The 25000-nt window shown below is 43.8% G+C and overlaps 2 protein-coding genes across 2 annotated transcripts; one reads left to right on the top strand and one right to left on the bottom strand.

The window, feature by feature from the left end:
- Nucleotides 1–940: 940 nt before the first annotated feature.
- On the top strand, nt 941–2511 carry LOC103646803 (auxin-induced protein 15A). The gene has a single exon (XM_008671460.4). The coding sequence runs from the start codon at nt 1524–1526 to the stop codon at nt 1917–1919; it is 396 nt and encodes a 131-aa protein (XP_008669682.1). The 5' UTR covers nt 941–1523; the 3' UTR covers nt 1920–2511.
- LOC103646802 (WD40 repeat-containing protein HOS15) lies at nt 2332–23177 on the bottom strand. The gene is made up of 14 exons (XM_008671459.4): nt 22740–23177; nt 20256–20401; nt 19838–20186; nt 14816–14898; nt 14676–14722; nt 11749–11899; nt 11456–11519; nt 10981–11139; nt 10751–10872; nt 8176–8250; nt 5919–5972; nt 5770–5843; nt 2947–3021; nt 2332–2856 (listed from the first exon to the last, which is right to left on the bottom strand). The coding sequence occupies exons 1-14, from the start codon at nt 22915–22917 to the stop codon at nt 2637–2639; spliced, it is 1797 nt and encodes a 598-aa protein (XP_008669681.1). The 5' UTR covers nt 22918–23177; the 3' UTR covers nt 2332–2636.
- Nucleotides 23178–25000: the final 1823 nt, after the last annotated feature.

Genomic DNA, 25000 nt, shown 5'->3' with positions numbered 1-25000 from the left:
CAAAAAAACAAGTGGTTAGATTTTTGCACCGGTGTTGTCCGTTTATCAGTTCACTATGGACCGATTAATCGATGTCGATTTGTTTCAATTCAAAAACTAGTTTGAATTTGAATTTGGCCAGTTTCTACTGATTTATCGCAATTAATGGGATGTCGGTCCTGGCCTACAAAATTTATGTTTTATTAGGCTAATAAACATTGGTTATTGCATGAATCTTTTAGTAATTAGTATGTGCTTTTAGTGTATTTTTTGTGAGAATTAACATACATTGATGAAAATTAGCTAATTTTCGTGAATCTTAGACGGAAACGTTCATGATGGTGTTGTATAGGGCTGGAAAAAAAACTCGAGCTCGACGAGCTGGCTCGGGCTCGCAGCAGCTCTGCTCGGCTCGACGCTTAGAACGAGTCTGAGCCGAGTCTGTTTTTGTGGCTCGTGAAAAGAACGAGTCAGCTCGGCTCGGCTCGCTGCAGCTCGTGTTGTGGGTGGACGATCCTATATTGGATAAACTAATTCCTGTACAGCTAACCGAGTCGATCCTATGTTGGATATGCCAGCCTAGTGCACCCACACGCCACACATACATATTGAAACCTTTATTAATTATTATTGTTCTACTCCTGAGCTAGCTTGCTTATTTGCATTCAGAGTCGCCTCTGATGACCTGATTATTACCAGCTCCGCGTCCACGCGTCGTAACAGCAATAATGGTACATGCATGCATGCATGTGCATGGATAGTCGTGTGATGATTCCAGAGTGAATGAACTAATTAATCAAGCTTCTTGCATCATGCATGTGACAACGCTGACAGTTGATCGTTTGAGACATGATGCATGTTTGTTTCTTGTACGTACAGCAGGTAAAGTCCATCACGAATCACGACGTATATGTCTAGCAGGTTAGTTCACACAGTAGGAAAAAAAAATAACTCCGTACATCGTGATCATGAATGACGCACTACCGTACCCTCTCTGTCCATTTCTTCGTTCAGATTCAGACCATTGATTCTGTCCTCTTCCGGCCGCTGCATCGTACAATGGCGATAAATTTTATGCCCCAAGGATTCTATCTATCTCTCTTCATTCCTCTTGAATGTGGGGCCGGCCTGTTAGTTGATGCATTTTTTTAACCTGCATACTATATATTGCGTATTCTAGGTAACATCGATGGATTGATCGGAGAAACAGCCCTAGCTAGGTGTTATGTTACAGCTATTTGATTCGGAGTTCCTGAAGAAGAAGAAAAGGCCATGTACATTCAAGGCTAGCTACAGCTAGCTGTAGGAACAAGAGGGAAGCACTAAACAACAATATAAAGAGGAGATCGAGGAACCCATTCTCTCATCCCATTCCCATCTATCTTTTCTCCGTTCCATCTTCTTCTCCTGCTACCTAGTCTTCGGCTGCGAGCCGGCCGGCCGGCGCCAAGAACTCGAAGACAACCAGGAATTCCTCTGCCGGGTACAAGAAGACACGTTGTTATTGCATCGCATCGACCGAGAAAGCTAGTGTGGCGGTCGTGATGATGGCCATGGGGTACTTCCGGGCGCCGAGGCGGCTGTACGGGAGGAAGCCGGCGGAGAGGGAGCACCGGGCCCTGCTGGTGGACGAGGACGACCAAGGCGAGGCGGCGGCGGCGGCGGGCGCGGTGCCCAAGGGCTACTTCGCCGTGTACGTGGGCGCGGAGTCCCGGCGGTTCGTGGTCCGCACCAGCTACCTCAGCCACCCGGCGTTCCGGGAGCTCATGGAGCGCGCCGCGGAGGAGTTCGGCTTCGCGCAGGCCGGCGGCCTCCGCATCCCCTGCCGCGAGGAGGACTTCCAGGCCACCGTCGCCGCGCTCGAGCAGTCCAGGCGTCGCGGCGGCAGGGCTCGGGGGTCGCCGGCGGCCGGACCGACGCGGTGGGCGCGTGCCAGCTAGCGTATACCTCTCATTATCTTTGGCACGCAGCGAGATCGTCGTGTGCGTTCTTCAGATTTGCAGATGCAGGCATACATGTATCGATCGAGCTGTGTAGATAGCTAGACGACTTAGTACGGTGAAGTAGTGGTGTTCGTTTTCGTACAAATTCTTTTGTAAACTGACGTATGATGAAGATGATAAAGGAAGATTCGATCAGAATGTTTCATGCATGCATCCATGGATGCCTTGTAGTACTAGTTGGTGCTGGCCTGGGAATAAGCATGACACCGGAGCCTCAAGATTGTGCATCTACATGCATGTGCTGCAAACGCGGTTCACTGGTATTCAGGAGTATTATATACTGTCTCATCTCAGCTAGTGTGCTCTAGCCATGTGCGACACTTCTTTTTCTCTACAACTCTCTTCCAAGTGTCAATAATGGAAATTTGTATTTCTCGACTATATAAAACGATGGAATACTTAAGAGTTTAAATATGGTAAGATTGCATTCAGAAATTAGGAGGATTGCCACCAAAACATTTCCATGCTACTAACGCATCGCTACAGTATAACCTAGGAAAAAAGAACTGTACATGGGCAAAAAAAAAAACCACCACCTAAGATCTGCATTCTGCTAACAATTCCGCTCTCTTCACACGTTTCCATGGGAAGGGCTTGTGATCCAGACTTGTTTTAGGCTTGATCTGCACTACGTCGCTACCCCTACTGGTTGGGCTACATCCGGAAATCCATGACGCAGACGGTGTTGTTGGAGAAACAGGCAGCAATCTTGGTGCCTTCTATGTTCCAGCACACTTCGAATATGCCCCCAGTACCTCTGTAGGTCTTCAGGACCCTGCCTTCTTTCACAGACCAGATGTGTAGGCACTGATCCAGGGACCCACTCGCTAAGTACTCGCCGTCAGGGCTAAATGCAACAGAATACACTGGTTGCCTACAGCCACACATGAGCTCCGTTAACATCGCAAGCAAGCTAGCACAGCAAATTATCAGAATAATTTTGCTTCTCGTGTGGTGTCAATACCTATGACCGGACAAGCTGTACAGAAGGCGTCCCTGCTCAACTTCCCAAAGCTTGATGGTTGAATCAAAAGATGCGCTGCAAAGCGAAACGGAAATAGTCAATCAAAGCTGTGATGCAGTTCTGGTCCTTCGAGGCAAGAAACCAACTCCATAGCTGTACAGTCCAAGTTACACCTATAACAATGGTCTTATCTCTGTTACGTGAACAATCCGTGGCGGCAACATGAGATAATATTCCTGATGCTAAACTGGCCAGAACAAGGTATAGTGCCAAATTCCCCAAACTAAGTGTAACAAGTTTTGTTGCTGTTGACCATTTTCTGTTCTTCCATGATGATTTCTTTCATCTTGAAAGGGATGATTTACGTGTGCCACACACATAAGTATGATACTTTGATTGTATTGAATAATGAGAATCGCTAATAACCAACTACACAAGGAAAACTGATTCACAATGACACTACTGATCATGATACCCATGAGATATTAGATCTCAAAGAACCACAGTGAGTCCAGTATGGGTAGCCAAAGTATACCTTACAAACTTGAAGGGGACTAATTAGAATGACAATTTGCGGTGTATACCATCTACCAAATTTGGCGTAGCCATGGTTATCAGTATCCGATATGTGACGTGTCGTGGTATCGTATAATACTAGGATACTACCCAGGCTAGATGATATGTATCATTCCCTGAGTCGTTTCTTGGGCAAGTATCAAACCAGGATCGTGATACACAACCTAGGATCAGGAGAGTCGTGCTGCGAATGTCAAATGTGATTCCATGTGACTCTACAGGTCTCAGTCAAAATAAATGCTCTTGGATTTGATATCTGATGGTAGAGAATGGAAGAGCTTGATACATACCCTATGAGAGAAAATACATGCTGGTGGTCTGGTCTTTGTTCTGTTTAAAGGTGATTTTTTTTAGTTGTTGTTGTGTTGGGTTTGTAGGGGTGTGTTGTAAGGCCTTTTGACCTTTTCATCTTCTTTCTTAATGCAATGATACGCGTTTTCCTGCATATTCGAGAGAAAAAAAAAATGCATTACTTTACAGCCAACAGCAGCAGCTGGTATCCAGTATCATCATTCTCAAATTCACAGAAATAGATGTCGTTCATACTTTTTGTTTCTTCCATTCTTTTCCCTTCGATTGGATTTGGATCTCTCCATCCTCCTGTATGTGGCTGCCTAATTACTTGATCTACAAACTAGTGGCGGGGGAGGAGCCAGGGGAGTTTATGAAAGGGTTGTGGGTACTTGCATTATCAAGCTGGTAATTGCAGAACCATGCGCGCTGTCCCAAAATACCCACTGATGTCCAAGAAAATTTTTCTTTTGTTCATTGGAGCTGACGCAACAATTAATGGAGACTATTAGGATGATAACCATCCAAGGGAATGATCCACATCAATGAATGGAGAAGTGTATGAGTGTGACAAAGCACAAAACCAAGTTGCCATCAACCCTATAAGTAGAAACTGAGGGACCATGTTTGCACAAATATTTTATATTTTTGTACACTAGACAATTTATCTTGGGAACATAATTTAAATGGAACTATTTACTGTAATATAGTCATCAATATATTATTGTGTGGTTTTAAAATATCACGGCACACAAACAAACATATTTACCAAAATAAAACCTGCCTCATCCAGCTCGCTATCTTCTATGTGATCAGGAATTTGAAAACATCAACCATTTGCTGGTAAATTGTGTTTTTGCACGACAATTTTGGTACATCCTACTACAGAGATTGGGCCTTGCTGCCATTGCCTGCTCTATTCAACTTCTTTTCTCGATTGATGGAAGCAGGCTGTTAGCTCTGTGAGCGATTCTGTTAAGAATGGCCTGAACTCCCTCATCCTCCTGGGTGGGTGGGTCATTTGGAAGCACAGAAACGATTGTGTCTTTAATGGAAAACTTCCACGCCTCACTTCTGCCTTGGTTCTAGCTGGAGAGGAGATTGTGGCCTGGAGCATGGCCAGAGCCAAGGGCCTATCCCTGCTCTCAGCTTAGATCCTTGTCTTTGGGGGTTATGGTCGCTAGATCGGTGAGGGATTGGAGAGGGGTATCGATGGGCAGGAACGTTGGCCGGGGGCCTCTGCCCACGGCCGAGCAAGAGGAGGGTTTCTCCCTTCTAATTTTGTCTACTTTATTTCTCATCCATTGATTACATAAATAGGTCAGCTGGCCGCCCCTATCTAGCTAGAGATTCTTATCTTCTTAAAACTCTCCTAAAAACTCTCAACAACTACTAACTGACAATCTTCCTAGATAATCTCAAGTAATCTCCTAGATAATCTCAACTAATCTTCTAATCTTATCTCTAACTATCATTATCTAATCCCCCTTGGAGGAGGGCCCATGGTTGCTGCTGCAGCAGCCCCTCTGTGGGCCTCCTTAGGCCCTGACATTGGGGTAGTTTTTTTTCTTCTTTAGTTATGGCCCCCCCTTTTATATTATCTTTGGTGGCCTCCTTGAGAGGGTTGTTTTTCTTCTTTGTACTAGGGTCTATTTTGGACTGTTATTTCTCCTTTTAATATAATGATACGCAGTTCTACTACCAGTTCTACTACGTGTTTGAGAAAAAAATATATATAAAATCTCATAGTATCCTGATACTACGATACAATCTAATACTAGTATACTACTTGAAGAGAAACACAATCTAATACTAGTATACTACTTGAAGAGAAACGATGCTACCTAGAATCCGAGTTATCCAAATAGGAACCCAGGGAGTCTAAATGCTAAGCATCGCCATAAATTACCAAAGAAATTAGTATATCGGAATTTTATATTTTCTCAAACAGTTTACCTAGCCAAAAGCAACTGCTGATTAGGATTGTTTGTTCCTGGGCCTGTTGGGCTCCACCGAATAGTGTATATTTCCTGCAAAATACAGTTAGACCTTATGGTAGACAGTTACATAAGTTCAAGAGACAATAAAAGGCAGGTTTCACAAACCTTGGTATGCTCCTTGAAATCAAATATACATTTGTCTTGTTTCATACTCCATATCTGCAAAGGGAAGGTAAAAGAGGGGGGTTGGGTGGCTTTATTATGGAAGGTAGTAGTAGTAGTACAAGCACACGCACAGGTAGCAATGGTGAGCCATAGGGCAATAAATCCAATTCACACCATTCAGTGATTACCAAGTCTAAATAAGAAAACAATCCATTATATCCTTCATAACCTATCAGAAAAATGTTTCAATGGCTACAAACTGAAGAAAAAATAGAAAAGAGATTAGGCTCATGGCAGGGGAGGTTCTTGAGTTTAGGGGGCAGGTTGGTGCTCCTTAACAGTTGTTTAACTAATGTTCCCCTCTATGATGTCGATGTATTATGCTCCCTGTAGTGTGATTAAAAAAAATTTTGATGTGTTTAGGAAAAAGCCCCTTTAGCAGGGGGGTAAAGCTGAGCGTAAATATCATCTCGCTGATTGGGGCACTGTTTGTACCCCCAAAGACCAAGGGGGCCTGGGGTTTCGAATGTTAGAGAAATGAATATCTGTTTAATTGCAAAATGGATTTAGAAGACTCTGAGGGCCTTTGGCAGAAGATCATTAATCTTTAATATATCAAAGGTAAACTGGTCAGTCTGGTAAAGAAGCGCCAGGGGGACTCTCATTTTTGGCAAGGTGTTCTGGAAGCCAAAAAAAGATTTCTACAAATTTTGTGGAAAATCGGTGGGTAATGGTTGCTCCACCAGTTTCTGGACGGATGTATGGTATGGGAATTAGGAACTCCTCTTTTGCAGAAACATTCAAAAGGCTCTACGACTTGTCTCTGGACAAAGAGATATCTGTTAACTCTGTCCTGAGTTCAAATTGTAATAACCTGAGATTTAGAAGGAGGCTGCTGGATGAAAATGAGGTGAGATATCTGTAATAGTTACCCCTTGTCCGAGCCTAAGGATAAGCTGATCTGGTTGCTGGGTTTGAAGAGTTTTACTGTCAAATCCTTTTATTGTAAGCGCAGTAGTAATCTAGCCAAAGTTCTGTATATATAGCTTTCTATGGAATATAAAGATTTCACAGAAACTCAAAGTGTTTCTGTTGCTATCGTTGAAAAACAAAATTTTATCCAAGGAAAATCTCAAGTTAAGGAGTTGGCATGGGGATATCGGTTGTTCTATCTGTGGTGGGCAATGTATTCGTGGAGAGTGATCCAGATGGCTTTGCATTTTCAATCTACGCCTAAAAATGTTGATATGTTTGGTAACTGGGTCAATGGTTTTGATAAAAAAGATAGGAAATCTGTTTTACTGGGATGTGGGGCGGTTCTCTGGGCTTTATGGAGAGAAATGCTGTTTGTTTTGACCATAAAATATGTAACAATCCTGCTGACGTTATCTTTGTTGCTTTTGGCTGGAATCTTGGGCTATTTTGCAGACAGAGACAGCAAGGAGGGTGGAGGAAGTAAGCCAGCTAATCCAAAAGCTGGTTAAAGAAGTCTTCAATCGCTCTTTTGGGTGGGTCTGCAATGGATAGGCGTATCAGTGATGTGTAAATCGCTAGATAAATATGGTGATGTTTCGTTCTGCTGCTATGAAGCATACTCTTGTAGTGGTCGATCAGATGTATGATCACCTATCTAGTACTAGTAGCTCCTTTGATACTCAACTGAACTGCTATTGTCCCATCAGTCTTGTCGTGCTTGATTAGGGCAGCAGAGTTGAGATCAGGTTAAAAGGAGTTGCTTCATGCGCTGCTTAAGACACATCGTTTCTGATGAACTTTATCCTATTTCATAATGAAATAGGGGGGAAACCCCTCCGTTAAAAAAATCAGAAAAATGTTTAATTTTTACCCTATTCCCTATAGGCTGAATTTACCAGTAACATTTATAGCATTCAAGGCCACATCACTGGCTTTAATGGTTCATCGAAAACATACAAAATAAGAAATATGATATGGACAGTAACATTGTGGCAATAATGGATCAAACCAGTTAGCCATCAAAAGCCAATGGAATTTGGGGGGTGGGTCGGGTTGGGGTGGTGATGGTGATGGTATGAGCATGGACCATGGTATGTGGTTTACACTCGCGCATAGAAATGTTATATGTACCCAATTGCACATCTAACAGGTACAGCAGATGATATACAGAGAAACAATACTGAAACAACAACATATATTGTACCATTTAGCACAATAGTGATCAAGGGAGACTACCATCCATAAAAGTAAACGGACAACATTTTAGAAACAAATATGGCACCTTTGCTGTCCAATCATCAGAACATGAAGCCAAAAAAGAACCAGTCGGATCCCACTTTATAGCATTAACTTCACTCTGGAAAACATACATAATTGTTACAATGAGATGACATTGGATGCTACTTTTCCGAAATTAGTAATACAAAATGACATGACTTGTATATTTGTATGTGACTACATTTGTGCGCAAATCTACTTGTCAATAATCATAACCGGCCAATAAGAAATGAGATTAACCTAGGAGGAACCAGGCAGTTTTTCAATAAGAAATTAAGAAATTTTCTCGAACGCGCAGGAGAGGTGCGCATCATTATATTAAGAAGAAAATAATAAGGCCCAGAGAAGGACCCAAATTCAAGCTAATGATGACTCGAACCTGGGTTGTTGGGTGCATGCTTCCTTACAACCTTTTAATATACCAGGAAGTATCAACAAACTGTTTGCAAGATTTTTCCAAGTTTTGAGAATAATAAAATAAATAAAGTGTCAGATGTCGTTCCTTTTGGAGGTTTTGAGTAAAATGGGATTTGGTCAGCGTTGGCGGGATCTCCTGTGTTTGTTACTGTCTACTTCATCCACTCAGATTTTAGTCAATGGAGAGCCTGGGGACATCATTATTCATCGTCGCGGTCTCAGGCATGGAGATCCTCTTTCTCCTATGCTCTTTATCCTAGTCATGGATACTCTGAATTCTTTAATTAACTATGCCACTTCGTTGAGTTTGCTACAACCTATTGCTGTTCAGCAGGTCAGGCATCATGTTTCCTTCTATGCTGATGATGCTGTGGTTTTCTTGAGGCCTCACAATCTAGACCTGATTGCGGTCAGACGCATCCTTGAATTATTTGGTCATGCCTCAGGCCTCCGGACCAACCTGGCTAAGAGCTCGGTCTCCCCTATTCATTGTTCCGATGATGAGCTAGTTCTTACTGTGGAAACTCTCTCTTGTTCGGTTAAGGCTTTTCCTTGCACTTATTTGGGGCCTCCTCTCACAATCAGTAAGCCTACTAAAGAGGTGTTGCTGGCCTTTGTGGATAAGGTGGCGGATTACCTTCCTGGGTGGAAAGCTTCTTTGATGAATAGGGCTGGGCATCTTGTGCTAGTGAAAGTGGTTCTCACTGCTGTTCCTATTTATTTGCTTATAGCATTGGATCTCCCGAAGTGGTTCATCAAGGCTATTGATAAAAAGCGGCAGGGGTTCTTGTGGAAGGGACATCAACAAGCTAATGGAGGTAACTGCTCGGTAGCTTGGGAAAAGGTTCGGAGACGATCTCTTCAGTATGGCGGCCTTGGAATTCATAATCTTGAGCTTCTAGGTTGAGCCCTGAGAATTAGGTGGCTTTGGGCACAGAAGACTGATGTGGAGAGGCCGTGGGCTGGTCTCTCAATTTCTATTCCTTATAAAGCTCGGGCCCTCTTTGATATGGCTGTGAACGCCGTGGTTGGGAATGGTGAGAAAATACTTTTCTGGTCTGACCGTTGGTTGGATGGGCTTACTATGGCTGAGACGGCGTCCAATCTTTTCAGAGTTGTCCCTAAGCAAACTGCTAAGCGAAAGACTGTGGCTCAGGCCTTGTTTGGGAGGGAGTTGGGTTAGTGATGTCGAGGGTGCTCTTACTGTTCAGGTTTTATTAGAGTACCTCCAGGTCTGGGATCTTGTTGAGGAGGTCGTGTTGCAGCCTGATGTTCCTGATCAGTTCAGGTGAAGGTTGACACAAGATGGCTGTTATAGCAGCAAGCCTGCGTATGAGGCCTTCGTGGGCTCTACCAAGTTTGGCCCTTGGAAGAGAATCTGGAAAACTTGGGCTCCGTCGCTTTGTAAGTTCTTTATATGGTTGGTGTATCATAATCGGGTTTGGACCGCTGATGCTGATCGTCTTGAGCGGAGGAACCTGCCCATCCAGAGTCTTGTCCATTTTGTCACTAGATGGATGAGACAGTGCATCACTTGTTTGTTGGCTGTGTTTTTGCTCGCCAAATTTAGACCCTGATTCTTCAACAGTTGGGGCTGCTACAGTTGGTACCTCAGCCCTCAGTGTCTCGGTCTCAGGTTGGTGGAAGAGAACTGTTGTTGCTGTCCCCAAGGGGCTTCGTAGAGGCCCCAATTCTCTAATTATGTTGGTGGCTTGGGAGATTTGGAAACACCGCAACAGTTGTGTTGAGGAAGTGCTAAAAGCTGTTAATGTGGAGGGTGAGCTTTGGTGCTTGGCGAGCTTCCAAGCTCCAAGAAGTTGTTTTTGGGTCGGTGCCTGCTGGAGCTTAGTTAGCTCTGTAGGTTGTGTAGGTTGTGGTCGCCTTTCTTCCTTGATGTGGCGCGACGGTTGTATTTAAGGGGGAGGCGTGTGTGTTTGTGTTTTGGATCACTTTTGACCCTTGTACTTTTCTCTTTCTTAATGAAATGACGTGCAGTTTTCCTGCACTGTTCGAGAGAAAAAAAAACAGGAGAATATATGGTCTTTTTAATGTTCAGCCTTTTATTTTTTTGAGTTGTATAGATAATCCAGAAAAGAAAAATGCACACAAAAAATGAAGTTTATTGCATGCATTTTAAGAATCTAATCACCAAAAAGGCTGACCTGATGACCACTGAATGCTTTAATTGGACGCTGTTCCCCAATCTTGCAAACATAGATCATGTTATCGGTTGAACATGTTGCAAAGGAGTTATTATTTCTCCAATCAACATCTAGTGTTGGAGCTACATAGAAGCAGGTGGGAGTTAGGTATGGTCACCACAGATACATCTATGCAATACAGAATGAACTATCAGGTTAAAACAAACACCATTCAGGAATGCCAATTGTACCTGAATGAAATTCAAACTGCTGCTTGCATTCCCATGTCTTTGTATCCCAAACAATAGCAGTTTTATCAACACTTCCACTTAGGAGAAAATCTCCTTTCTTATTCCATTTCAATGAAAATATGGGTCCCTTATGTTTGAACAGTGTCTGCTTCAGGTCTCCTGAAAAATCCATTTCATCACAAGTAAGGATAACACAAGAGGGGAGAAATAAAACATCTAGAATGTATGACCTATATATGATTTCTTCAAATGTTATAAGAATTAAAAATACAATGAGTTTATGCCAGATCAACAAACAGCCTATCACCAGATCATTTTTACAGAAATTTAAGGCACAATGAATAATGTGCACCATTAGTCAAAAACAAGAATCCTACATTTATGATGGGCCCACATTGTCTATCAAACAAACCTTAACATCAGAATGAAGAGCTAAAGCCAACTAGGTATGATACAGATACAGTTGTTCACTCACCATCTCTACTCCATATTCTTGCCTGTCCATCGTAGGAGCCCGTAGCGAGTAGTGTACCTTCACCCTGTAAGGGATGGCAGAAAAGCAAATACAATGATGAGTATGAAATAGTTAAGGAATGTAGATGCAAACATAGAATTTTTTGCATGACAAACAAATTAACAGGTAGACTAATAGAACAGGTGGCTATAAATAGCATTCCATGATATGTTCCCATTGGTCTTCACCCAGAAAAATGAAATGTAAGAAAAACATGGGATATAAACAAAATTTTGCAGCAGGAAGAAACTCACATTCCAGTCAAGCGTGGTGACATCCTTGCTCTTTTCATTGGTCCGACCTTTAAAATGTTTCAAAACATGAACACCAGGAGAATATGGTTGCATGTCGGAACCACATGGACCATATGGAATTGTCCAGATTCTAGCAGTTGAGTCTCCTGATCTAGCAAGTTTGAAATATAATAATATATAAGTCAACAAATAGTTGAAATAAACATAGGGAACTTTCATGGTAAATTTGAGGGTTGCAAACACATAATTTGCAATAAATAAAAGACTGGGTGGAATAAGGGGACTAAATAAAGTGCACGGATGTGCAAAGTTTGTGAAAAAACAGACTAGTATGGAAAGTTCACTTAATGCACCAGATTGGCACCACATCATCTTCTCCTGATTCTCCCATCTTAAACTAGGGATGAAAACGGTTGGAAACGGTCGGTAAACAAACACTAAAACCGTTACTGTTTTCATATTTTTTATTCGAAACGAAATCGAAAACGGTAGCTTCGGAAATGGAAACGATATTGGTATTTCGGCAACGAAAGTTCGATACGGAAAATACACCGGTATCGGTTGAAATCTAAAATACGATAGGTAAACATATCAATATAAAAATATCTCGGTATAACAAATTCACAATACAACAAAGTTAACGAAGATCACAAAGACCACAAAGCCTGCCAGGTCTATGACTGCTGCCTTCTTTTCTTTTTTTTTCCCTTTCTTCCATCCTCTCGTCCGGTCGGCCGACCGGCTTTGCACTGGACTACTGGAGTAATACGACACTAGCTGACTGTCATTGTTCGTCCCGAGACCGTCGTCAGGCTGTGTCCAGCAGATCGTGTATATGGCCGTGTAAAACATTGTTTTGCACTATAGACAATATTGTTTATAGAGTGAAGTTTGAAATATGAGAATATGGGATGCAATAGGAGACAAGATAGAAGAGCTAATGGAGATAGCCTCATGGTGCTGTCTGTGTGTTGTCTGCCATTGTTCGTCCTAGTACAGTAGGAATAATACTAGTCTACTACTACTCAACAAAATGATAAAAAAATCAATGTGCATACTGATCGAAAATACTAGTACGTACATGTAAAAGAGATTTGATTTGTCTTGATGTGCAAAAAGAGATAGAGAAAAGATGTATATAAATTAAATAAAGTGGGATTAAAGGTGACGGTGATTGTGATTAAGACCTCTGATTTGATTAGCCACGATTAGTCGGGTCGGTTTAGGGAACCGACCTGATCAGGTGGTCTGGTCGACCTAGTCGTCCGACTAGTCGACGATTAGGTCCGATAAATCGCTCGATCAGGTAGTGCTTAGCGACTAGGGTTTATATCTGTAAAAAATCTGTTGGTCTCAGGCGGCCCGTCTACAGGATCCGTTGGTCTCGATCACAGTGCTCTCATTTTTCTCCCTTCAGTTACCGTCCTACATTCCTAACCCAGATTACTCCTCTCATCCACTCACCCTCCCTGGATGCTGGATCTGACCCACATTAGCAAGGATAATCCCACCAGAGCAACAGAAGACATTGAGAAGGCTGGCGAGCCATGGGTGAATATCCCGGTAAAAAAAAAAGCGATGGGTGAATATCACTATATCAGCAATAGCAACAGGTGACGGTGAGTCGCTGAGTGCATTTGCAGTGATGACAATGGAGAGCTCATCGCCTCATCAGAGCAAGGGCAATGGGCAAGCCAACCTGTGAAAGGCAAGGTCCCATCTCCAACTGATCAAGAAAAATGGTGGTGGCCACCAATCCGCAGCTTTTAGCCTTTTGGCAAGGATGACAGGGGAACGTATCTGGTGCTCAAAGGGGTACGATGCTCATATGCACATTTTAAATCTGGTGCATCCATTTTACATCTAACAGCGGCACCAATTTTGTGAAGCACCCCTTCCACCTTCCTCCCCTGGTGGAAGGGGTTTTTCGTAAAATTAGCTGGTGCCGTTGAATCCAAGATGGTTGCACTAGATTTAAAATGTGCATATGAGCACCGTACCCCTTTGAGCACCAGATACGTTCCCGGATGACAGTCCTCACTGCAACCACTGTCTAAAACTCTGGCTGACTACCTGACAACATGTGCCCAACTGTAAAGCTAGCAGTTGACCTTCTAGACGATGACAATGAACTCCAATGCTTGTTCATTGTGCTCCTAAATGTCTCCAGCCTCCACCATGGACAGATATGTGAAGCTGCCATAACATTGCCTTGTCCCTCTCAAATCAAGGTATAAATGGATTCATCTTTACCAAATTTGAGAAAAGTCAGATAATCACATTTTTTCTATTCTTCTGACAGCAAGGAGCACTGTGCTCCTAAATATCTCCAGCCTCACCATGGACAGATATGTGAACCTGCCATAGTGTTGCCCTGCCCCTCTCAAATCGAGGTACAAATGGATTCATCTTCTATAATTATCAAATTTGGGAAAAGTCAGATAACCACATTTTTTCCCTATTCTTCTGACAACAAGAAGCATTGCCTCAATTAAAATTAATAATGCTAGCTGAAACTTCAATTTTGATAAGTTAGTTAAATGTTATGTGATCTACAGTTTGTCAATTTAGAAATTGGAAGCATCAATGTATGTTAATAAGTCAAAAGGAAATGTCAGCTTAAACTAAAAATCTTGTAGACCCCTAAGTAGCATGGTTCTGGAATGCTATATTTCCTGTTTCAAGGTTGCAGAGGAATATATTAACGACATATTTAACCCAGATTATATTATAATTTATTCTAGCGCACAGCATCTATGTGAGCATCGCTTTTGGTTTTCAAATGTATCAAAGATCTGACCACTGATCACATTTTCAGTAATGATGGCATGTAACTGTTTAGTGTGCCAAAGCATATGGCTATACAGAAGCAACAAAAAATCATAAGTACAAATACATGTGCAATATAGAAAATAATAAGGACGCACCCAGAAGCTAGAAGAGAACTAGTTGGACTCCACGCACAAGCAAAAACCTGAATACAAAGAAAGAAACAATAAGAGCATATAACAACTTTCACTAGTTTTTAAGAGGGAAAAATAGTTGCATCCTGTGGGACCCTGCTAACCTCTGAACTGTGTCCTTCCAAAACAGTAACATCAGTGTTAGATATCTCCTGAACAGTTGTACTTACATCCATTGGAGTGGGACCTGTGGTATTTAAGATTAGGAAAACTTGGTATGGTGAAGGTAAAGTGTACACAAAACCAAGTCTTGTCACAAATACTTCCATGAGAAAGTGTAACTTATGATACATGGATACTTCCCAAAGAGCTTGTATCCATACCGGAACGAGTATCAGATACCAATACGGCCCAATATGGCTATCGGAATAGACATTAAATTTAATTAAAAAAGCATATGCTTGTGGAATACCTGTGGGATACCTCGGGATAATTTGAGGACAACTTACCTATGCGGCTTGCGCTATACTCGACGAACCTCGTAACTGCACATGAGCACACCAAACATAGACACGCCGCTGTCACCATCGTCGGGCCGCCACCGCGAGCAATTGCCACCGCCCCTCCTGAATCATTGCCGACCACCACCACCACCAAGTAATCCTCCTAACCTCCTCCCTCTCATTTCCCTCCCCGCTCCATATCTCTCCCTCTCTGATCTCTCCCTCTGTTTGATATATTCATCATTCAATTCTAGTTGCTTCCGCTTGAGGTGTCTGTCTACACTGAACCACTTGAGTTGTCCGTTTGCTTCCAATTGAGTTGTTCGACTACTTCTGATTGAGGTATCAACGTATCATTGGTGGTGGTGGTCCCCTGTCCATCTGCATTGAATCACTTCGTTTTAGCTTCTCAACCTTTTATTGGGTTGAATATCGCTTCCAAGCATTGACGCGACCACCGCACCATTCATGCTCACCATAGTATGACCTCTTGGAAACAACATGATCTGGAGGTCCCTCACCTGTGCAAGCTCATGGTGCATTCAGCTTACAACATGCTTCCCTTCTCAGAATGTTTCCAGGCACCACAGCCAAGGACACCATGAAAGAGATTGAGGCCTCCTCCAAGTCCTCTTTAGTGTTCATCCCCCATCGTCCTAGAGTTGTCAAGGATGTCGCGAACAAGATAAGAGATGGCCTCGTGCAGACTAATCTGCAGTGAAAGGACCCTGAGAAAAGAAGTTCGACTCTGATTCGCAAAGCAGTACTAAGGTAATCGGTTCTACGGTGCTATGACAGTGTGTGTGTTGTTGGCCCTCAGGTATATACAAAACCATATCCTAGTTTTTGAGAAATTGTTGTATCGGGGTATCAACATATCGTGTATTTGTATCCTGGTAACAAGGTAACGTAGACTGTAACCCCTAGAACTACATTTCTTCTCTTTAGTTCATTATTACTACTGAGGTAGTATTTGGTTCAAAATGGTAGCATAAAAGGACCTGGATGGAAACTAATCAAGATAAGTATTTGGTTCAAAATGGTAGCATAAAAGAACCTGGATGGAAACTAATCAAGATAACAGGGATTTGTTTGGTTGGGAGCAAATGTAACAGAAACAGTTGAAACTCTGCCTTTTCTCCTCTGGCAGATTTCTACTTCTCGCATTGGACCATCAGCCACAAGCAACCAGAGAACTCGATTAAGTGGTACACACAAACCATGTCTCAAAATCAACACTTCCATAAGAAACTGAAACTCCTAAAATCACATTATCATCTTTAGTTAATGGCTACCAAAGTATATTTGGTTAAAATGGGATAATGAAATCGATTAGAATGGAAACAAATCAAGACAATACGGTATTTGTTTGGTTGGGAGCAAATGTAATGGATCAGCAGAGACCCCACCCCTTATTTTTTTTGGCAGCTTGCTACTTCTCCCATTTGGAGTAATGTTTTCAAATATCTAATCAACCCCGCCATGGCACTGATCAGCCTGATTAATCGTGACTAATCAGAACCAATTGAATGCAAAATGTAATGGATCAGCTAAAACTCTTCCCCTTATTCTTTGGCAGCTTGCGACTTCTCCCATTGGAGTAATGTTTTCAAACATCTAATTGACCCTAGTCACCATGGGACCGGTCAGCCCGGTTAATCAGGACTAATCGTAGTGCAACTGATCGTCATGGCACCAATAAGACTAACTAATCGCAACTAATCATGATTAGTCGGTGGCCTGATAACATTACATTAGACATCAGCCGCAACCAGACAACTCAATGGCAATCGAGAACGACAAGAACATTAGGTGGGCTTGGAGGGTGTTAAGTGTTGACAACAAGGTGCCACAACCAATCATGTGACAGAGGGGCTCCACAAGTACTTGACAGCCAGGCAACAGAGGCACGTGCATGGCAGCAGTGGTTGATTCATGTGGTAGCCATTGGTGTCGGGATATGAAGCGAAGGATTGCACGATCATGAGAAGGGAGCGGCAGCACCATGATTTTGGAAGGGGCGACAAGTTGTATAGTTTTCTGGCACAGGATATTTTGGCTAGTTCTACTGGGTTGTTATCAGACACCACCCAACCACAATGGCAAATTTGTGATTTTTTCGCCTATTTGTTTTGGATGTTTTGTTAGACAGATCGTTGTATATGGCTAGTGCCTGGCCTATGTCCGGCCAGCCCTATATGGCAGTCTTTGGTATGAGATTGATATGATTTGATTCCTTTAGGATCTTTCCATGTCATGCAGATCCCTTAAACGTAGGACGTAGGAGGTTTCCTTTAGCCTCAAGTCTCTCTCCCCTATATATGTACATGCATCATCTCCTCATAAATACAATCCAATATTCCTACTAGACTTTATTACTTTCATGGTATCACGAGTTTAGGTTCTATACCTGCTCACGCTTCCGCTCTGGCGCGCCTCATCAATGACGCTGCTCCATGGTTGGCGTTCTCTCGCTGCCCCTCCACTTCGTCTCCTCTGCAGAAACTATCGACTCTGGGCTTCTCCAGAACACTGACGCCCAAGACATAGCTGTTGCTGACCTCCTTCGCATTGCCCAGAAGGACCACACGCGTGTCGCCTAGGTTGCTCGCACGACCGATGTCGACCGGGAAGTCGCTCTCACGCAGCAAGAGCGCGACGCCGCCGACTCTCACGCATGCTCAACTCTAGCTCGCGCGGCTCGTGAACGCGCAGCTGCTGCTCCTCTCCAAGATGAGCTCATCGCCTCCATTGATGACTCTGGCGACGACACTCCCCCTGGCGACGCCCCTTGTCTCCTGGATGCAGCTCTTCTCCAACATGAGGCCGTCACTCTGCTCAATCTACACGCCCAGGACATCGTCGTGTAGAACATTCACGCCCTCATACCACTTCTTCTCGACACCAACTCCAACTTCTACACCCGATGGTGCAGGTCCTTCCTCCTCACCCTCACCAAGTTTTATCTGGAACACCATGTCCTCTTCGACGACGTCGCCACTACCTCACCAGACTGGGTGCAGACGAACGTTGTTGCATGTACTTGGATCCCAGGCACCATCTTTGACAACCTCGCCAACACGGTGACTCAACGCGGTGCCACTGCCCGTGTTCTGTGGCTCTCCATCGATCCCAATTCCTCGAGAATCATATGACTCGCGCTCTCTACACCGACCAGGAGTTCCGCTTTCTCCCAAGGAGATCTTCTCGTCGCTGAGTACTGCTACTGCTAAAAAAGCTCATCGAGGATCTCTGTGGCCTTGGCAAGCCCGTCTCCGATGGGACCCTTGTCCTCAACATCGTTTGGGGTCTCAACGTGTGTTTCCTCGCGCTTAGTCTTCACATCCGCCGCAGGTACCCTCTTCTCAGCTTCCTACAGGTCCGCGACGACTTGGCTCTCGAGGAACCTACCATGGCGAAGACCCCTCCCTTTGCGGCTCTCGTTGTCCTCGGTGGGACTCATGGCACAAGCAACCCCAGATCGTCTTCCATCACCGACACCCCCTGTCCTCCGTCGTCGCCTCAACAACAGCGGCATAATCAGCAACAGCGTGGAGGGGGCTTAGGCGTTGGCTAGGGTCAGCGTGGGAAACGGGGCAAACGTGGTGGCAAGCCCTCTGTCGATGGCAGCACCAGTGTTGCCCCTATGGTCGGCACTCGGCCGGCCCTATATGGTAGTGTAGAATATGGTAGTCTTTGATAGAAGATTGATATGATTTGATTCCTACAAGATCTTTCCATATCCTTCAGATCCCCTAGATGTAGGAGATTTCCTTTAGCCTCAACTCTCTCCCCCCTATATATGTACATGTATCATCTCCTCATCAATACAATCCAATATTCCTACCTGTCTTCACTACTTTCATGCTTGTTGACGCTAGAAAATGATATTGATTTTGCTAAAGAATAAGATTGTACTATGGAAAAGTAAGCCTTTTCCCCAAAACTTTTTACAAATACGTTTTTTGAGTTTTGGCATCGAAGTACGTTTTTTGGTAGTGCCGTTCAAAAAGGGAATTGTTTACGATCTAGCCAAACCAGACAAAAACAAATGTCATCATGTTGCGTTCTTATCCGATCATGGAGTAGAACAAATGAACCAAACAGCTCCTGAATTGCCATGAAATCAAACGGTATCAAAAAATCAATCACATGCCCAAGTTTTTCATAAGAGATATCAAAACATATATTGGGTGATTGATATGATTGAGTGCCTACTTGATTTGTTACCAGAATTTACCATGCCAATAGTTTTGGCAAGAAAAAGTTGAGAAAAAAATGCTTGTCAAAGATTTGGCAAGCCAAATGTGATATGTTGGCAAGTTTTGGTGGCAAACTTTGGCCATCAACAAAGCAAGCTCTAAAAACTGATGCTTCAAGCACTAATGTAGCTTAGAACATAGTTGCTAGTTCCAATTTTGTGTACTTTTCAAGCACTAGCGCAGGACAATAATAGGCATATGTTTAATAAGCACATCTCCACATACTACATTTCACAGTCCACATTAACTGGAAACTTGTTTGTGCTGCAATGTAAACAGTACTAGACACACTTAGGAAACATCAAACACTGCTGCTAAGTTAGGAAAACATGCAAGCATGTCAAAATTGTACTCACAATTTGCTAAAAGTTGTGTAATGGAAAATGATATAAGAGAAATATAGTAGGTGGTAATTAATCACCTGCACCAACAAGAGAATCATCCTCGTGTTTAACCTTATCAGTACGCTCTGCATGCTGCCTTTCTCTCTCTTTCTCCTTCTCTTTATCATGGTCCCTATCTTTTTCAGATTTGTCCTTGTCCCTGACTTGCTCTTTTTCTTTTTCATGTTGTTCCCTCTCCCTTTCGCCACAAGGACGTCGTTCATGCTCCTCGTTACGTTCTTTCTCTTTTCCCTTATCCTTCTCAAGTTCAGTTTGAGATCTCTCAATTTTCCTCCTTTTCACAATCTGTTGCAACTCTTCAACATCTTTTGTGATGATTTCAAGTGGCTCCAAAAGCGCAAAATCCCTCTCAACTTCATCATAATTCTGGAATAAGGGGGATGGTGTCACATCAATTGGCAGTAGTAATAAAAACTGAAAGATAAAAAGGCTTACCTCATCGCTACTTGCTTCCAGTTCAATGTATTGGAGGCCTTTCTGCACAATAGTGATAAGAGCACCAGGTGGGACTGCATTACCATCAATGCCACACTTATGGATCCCAGCTTCATAACCTAGAGTAAATGCAGCATGAATAAAACCTGAAAAAGAATGGTTGGAAGAGAAACTATTAGAAACCAAAATCAAAATATCTTGCTTGAAACATGTTGGTGCAGCCCTCCTGTCTATGGATGTTGTCAGTTGCAAAAAATATTTAGATGAAGGTAGTAGCAGGTAATGAAAATACGCCATCATTCACCAAGAACCAAAAGCGCTAAAAGACATGAAACAACATCCTTGTAACCTTGTTGAGGCAAGAAAGGCTTTTAGGCACTTACAGAACAAAGACAATAGTGATGAATCTTCTAGAGCTAAGTCCCATCGTATGGTTTATATCTAGTTTCTGCATCAAGTAATAGCAGCAAAACGGCCGCAGGGGCCAGAAGTAGAACAAAACTGACTCTGCTTTCAAGAATTTACCCATACAATTGATTCCAAAAAAACTAAGGCGAAATCATCATTCAAATGACAACAACGCATTCCCCGACTCTGTACGTACCATCATCAAGCTACCCTAAAAGGCATCTGACCTAATTACCATTTTTGCTTGTCCGATTCCCATTCTCCTACGAGACACATGAGTTTGACACAGTTAATAGGGAGGGCCAATGTCCTGTGGCATCGAATTCGGGAAAAAAATACAATTTACCAGCAAAACATGCGATTCCTTTCATGACCCATGGAACCAAATCATGGGGGGCCAACGGATTGGTAAAAAAATTCATGTTTTCTTAGTCGAGGTGCCAAAGACTCTTCAAAACTAATACAACAGTTCCCCCCTTGTTAGGCGTTGTATCTAGTTTCTTCATTTCAAAGCAACAAGGAGAAAATGGCAAGTGAGGTCGTTGAACTATCACTGAATTTTCCTTAAATAGACCACATGAATCACTCCAAAGAACCAACAAAAATCACATTTTCCATCCAACTATGTATAATTCCGAACCCACCCCCAGCCTATGAGTCCTCGTAAACCGCATCTGATTCCAGCAGCATCCCACCGTAAGGGACACTTATTCCCTAGAGCTATAGTTGTCCAAACGGGCCGTCCCGTGGCCCGGCACTGTAGCAGCCCGACACGAGCACAGCCTGGCCCGTCGTTAACTGTGACCGGGCCAGCCCGGCACGTGTTCATGTGCACAGTGTTGTGCTTGGGCAGGTGGCCTGGCCTACGGTGCAGGAACGAGCCCGGCCCGGTTAAGAGGGCGGCCCAATAACGGCCCGAGCGTCGCGCGGCCGCCACCCCCCACGCCCAAACCTAATCCCCTCAGCCCCCGTCCCCTCTCTCGTCTCTCTGGATCTGGTGCTCTCCGCGCGGCGGCTCTCACCTCGTCCGCTCCAGTGCTCTCCCCCCCCCCCTCCGAGGCATACGCTGGCGAGCCAGTGCCGGCCGTCGACGGATCTGGCTCCCGTCCACTCTCTCGTCTCTCTAGATATGGTGCTCTCGGCACGGCTGCTCTCACATCGTCCGCTCCGGTGCTCTCCCCCCCCCCCCCCCGAGGCATACGCCGGCGAGCCCGTGCCGGCCGTCGACGAATCCGACACTCCACCTCCTCCCATGTCCCCTCCAACAAGCCACGACCCTATCTCGTGTTGTCTGTGAAACCCTAATCCTCGAACTGGTCGATCTGGTGTTCATGTCTCCTCTCGTTTCCTCGTCGTCGTCTGTCTTGTAGCCTCGTCGGTGGATTTGGTGCTAAGGCGTGCATGTATTCTGTAATGGACTTGAGTTCATGCTTTCTGTAATGGACTGTTATTATGTAGTAGTGTAATGGACACTTTGACTTGAACTCTAAAGGAGCTGGAGATACTCTTTTCCTTCCTAGTTTTTCTCATGAGGTGTGAGTTTTTATCTAATAAGGTTTTTAACGAGGCAGCATTGCACTGAGGCTCCAGTTTGAATGAAATCTGTGTTGAATCTGTGTTGAATATGTGTTAGTATGTTGAATCTCTTCCCTCTCTATTCAATCTGTGACAAATATGTTGAATATGTGTAAGTATGTTGATTCTGTGTTAGTATGAGTGTTTTTTGTTTATTGGCCCAGGCCCGGACACGGCACTATTGACCCATCGTGCCTCCGGCCCAGCCCGTGTAAGAACAGTCGTGTTGGGCCTGGGTCGCCCCAGGTAGCCCACGGGCCAACCCGGCGGGGCACTTAAGCTGTGCCGGGTCTGGTCCATGTCCTGTCCGGGCCAGCCCAGCCCGAATGTTTGGACATCTATACCTAGAGCAGCGCACAATCCAGCCGAGGAACTCGCCCATCCCAAAGCAGCGAAGCTCCTAAACCCTAATCCCAACAAAAATGAGGAAAGTTCAAAGTTCTCTCGGCACAAGCGGGCAAGATGCGAGGCGGAAGCGAGGGGATGGAATGGCGCGCGTACCTGACTCCTGGAGGTAGCGGAAGACGAGGTAGTTGAGCTCCGCCGACGTGAGCAGCCCCATAGCAGGCGGCGCAGGCGAGAGCGCCGCCGGAGCAGGCGGAAGACGCGGGAGGGGCGCAGCGGCGAGGGCGAGGACGGCGCGGTGCGATGGTGGAGAGAGATTTGTCTCCCTCAACATTACCGCTCTCTAAAGTGAGTCGTGTTGTTGCGTTTGTAAAACTAGGTCGCTCCACTTCTGTGCTAAAACACCTCATCTGATACTTTTTGGACGGCTAAGACTGGAGCAGGCAAATGGTGAGTAAGGGTCTATTTAGTTGGGTCGTGGCTGTGAAAAAACTGTTGTGGGTTGTGAGCTGTAAAAAAACTGTTGTGTACCGTGAGTTGTTAAAAGACTAAAACCGTTTGACGGAAATCAATAAAGGCCGTTAAAAGTTCTTCGATATATGTTTTCACAGTTCCATCCAAAAGTCACTAAAAGCAGATCTAGAGGTGCTTTAAATTTTGCACTGTGAGAAAGTCGGCTTTTAGAAAAAGCTACTTTCTGAATCTAGCCCTTTGGTTTTACTTTTGGCTTTTAGGGCCTAAAATCCAAAGTCAAAAGTCAAACTAAACACACCCTAAAGCTTGCACTATAACCTAGTACTGGGAATATGGACCGGACTTTTTAAACCAACACGATCACGACACGAAAACAGAATCACAAACCACGATCCGGGACGAAATAATATGGGTCGAACTAGCACGACCCGAAGACAGACCTGAGCCCGGCCTCAAATTTCGGCTCGTCGGGCCTCAAGCACTGCCCGCACAGATGGGTCGGACTTGGGCCGGCACGACCCAATGTAGCCCAAATTGTTTAATTGCTTTAATTGAATAAGCTACCGACTTAATATTGTTGTGATATTTAGAGTTTATGTGGTGAAATGATGATAGGATTGTTTAATATTTTTAATTTATTAAGCTATGGACTTTATGTGGTTATAATATTTTGATTTTATCTGGTCAAATATATAGGCCAGGCTTGGGCCGGCACGGCCCAACAAAGGCACGACGTGGTTTAGGGCTAGACTGGACCATTGTTTTTAAACTTTGGGCTGACACGGCTCAAAAGTTTTTTGTGCTTTCATGACCCAAACTCGTTTGACACGAAGCACGATGGACTTGGTTGACCCAGCCCAACCTACTATAACGTGACACTCATTTCTTCATTTGTGTCTGAGTACTTGACTCCACCATTTACTTATTGGATTATCTTTTTGTATGTGCTATTGAAAATATATGTTATATGTATGCGCAGGCAAATTATGGTGTATTTGGTTGCGGGACAGCCAGGACAGGGACGTCTCCTGGCGTCCTCTCTTGTCCCTTCAATTCTGAGGGACAACTGGTGACAACACTGAAATAGTTATATCTCAATCCTTAATTCTGAACCAAACAACCTTATTTGATGGATCGTCGCATCTCGTTCTATCTTATCATTGCAACAAAACGTATCCTTAAAGACCCGACAAAAGTCTGGATGGTTGTCCGATTTGTCTGACCCCGTTAGAGTGAATTTAACGAGTGGACTCGTCTGTTGATTTGACCAAATTGCCCTGTTACTCTGTAGCCAAGCTCGCCATATTATTACCCTACAGTTTGGACCCTTCACCTGTTCAGGAATGGAACCACAGACTGCATCAACATAGGGCGCTTATCCAATGAATTCTGCAGAGATCTACTATGCGCTAGCAGTGTTCTCCCTTGTTTCTTTGAAAGATTCAAACTCCTCCAGTGCGTCGGATGTCCTGTGGGACAAGAAAGAGCTGGTGCTTCCTGCTCCGGTAGATTCACCTCTTGAGCTAGTTTGGCAACGAAGAGAAAAAATTCCTTGGAAACCAACCCGGGAGGGGATTTTAGATATCATCTTATTTTCCGAAGAGAATCTCCCCTCCCGGGTGTATTTTCCTGGCATTGTTTGGGAAGTAAAGAGCTAAATACCCCTCTTGAATAAAAAAATACATCAAAAATTTAGAAAAAAATCAAACAAAAATAAGGAATATTTAGAAAACTCATAAATAATAAAACATCACTAAAAATCCAGAAATATGAAGCATGTATCAATACTGCAATGCCCGCTTAATATCATCATCACATAATATCATCTAATATTCAATGAAGCTAATCCATCCATCCATCATCACATCACATAATATCATCATCTCCATCCACACGTACAGATAGACAATATAATATAAAAATGGAGTATTAGGAAGTTTGGC

The sequence above is a fragment of the Zea mays genome, chromosome 2 (assembly GCF_902167145.1).
Source record: "Zea mays cultivar B73 chromosome 2, Zm-B73-REFERENCE-NAM-5.0, whole genome shotgun sequence".
Taxonomy (NCBI): domain Eukaryota; kingdom Viridiplantae; phylum Streptophyta; class Magnoliopsida; order Poales; family Poaceae; genus Zea; species Zea mays.
This window is presented reverse-complemented; position numbering and strand designations above follow the sequence as displayed.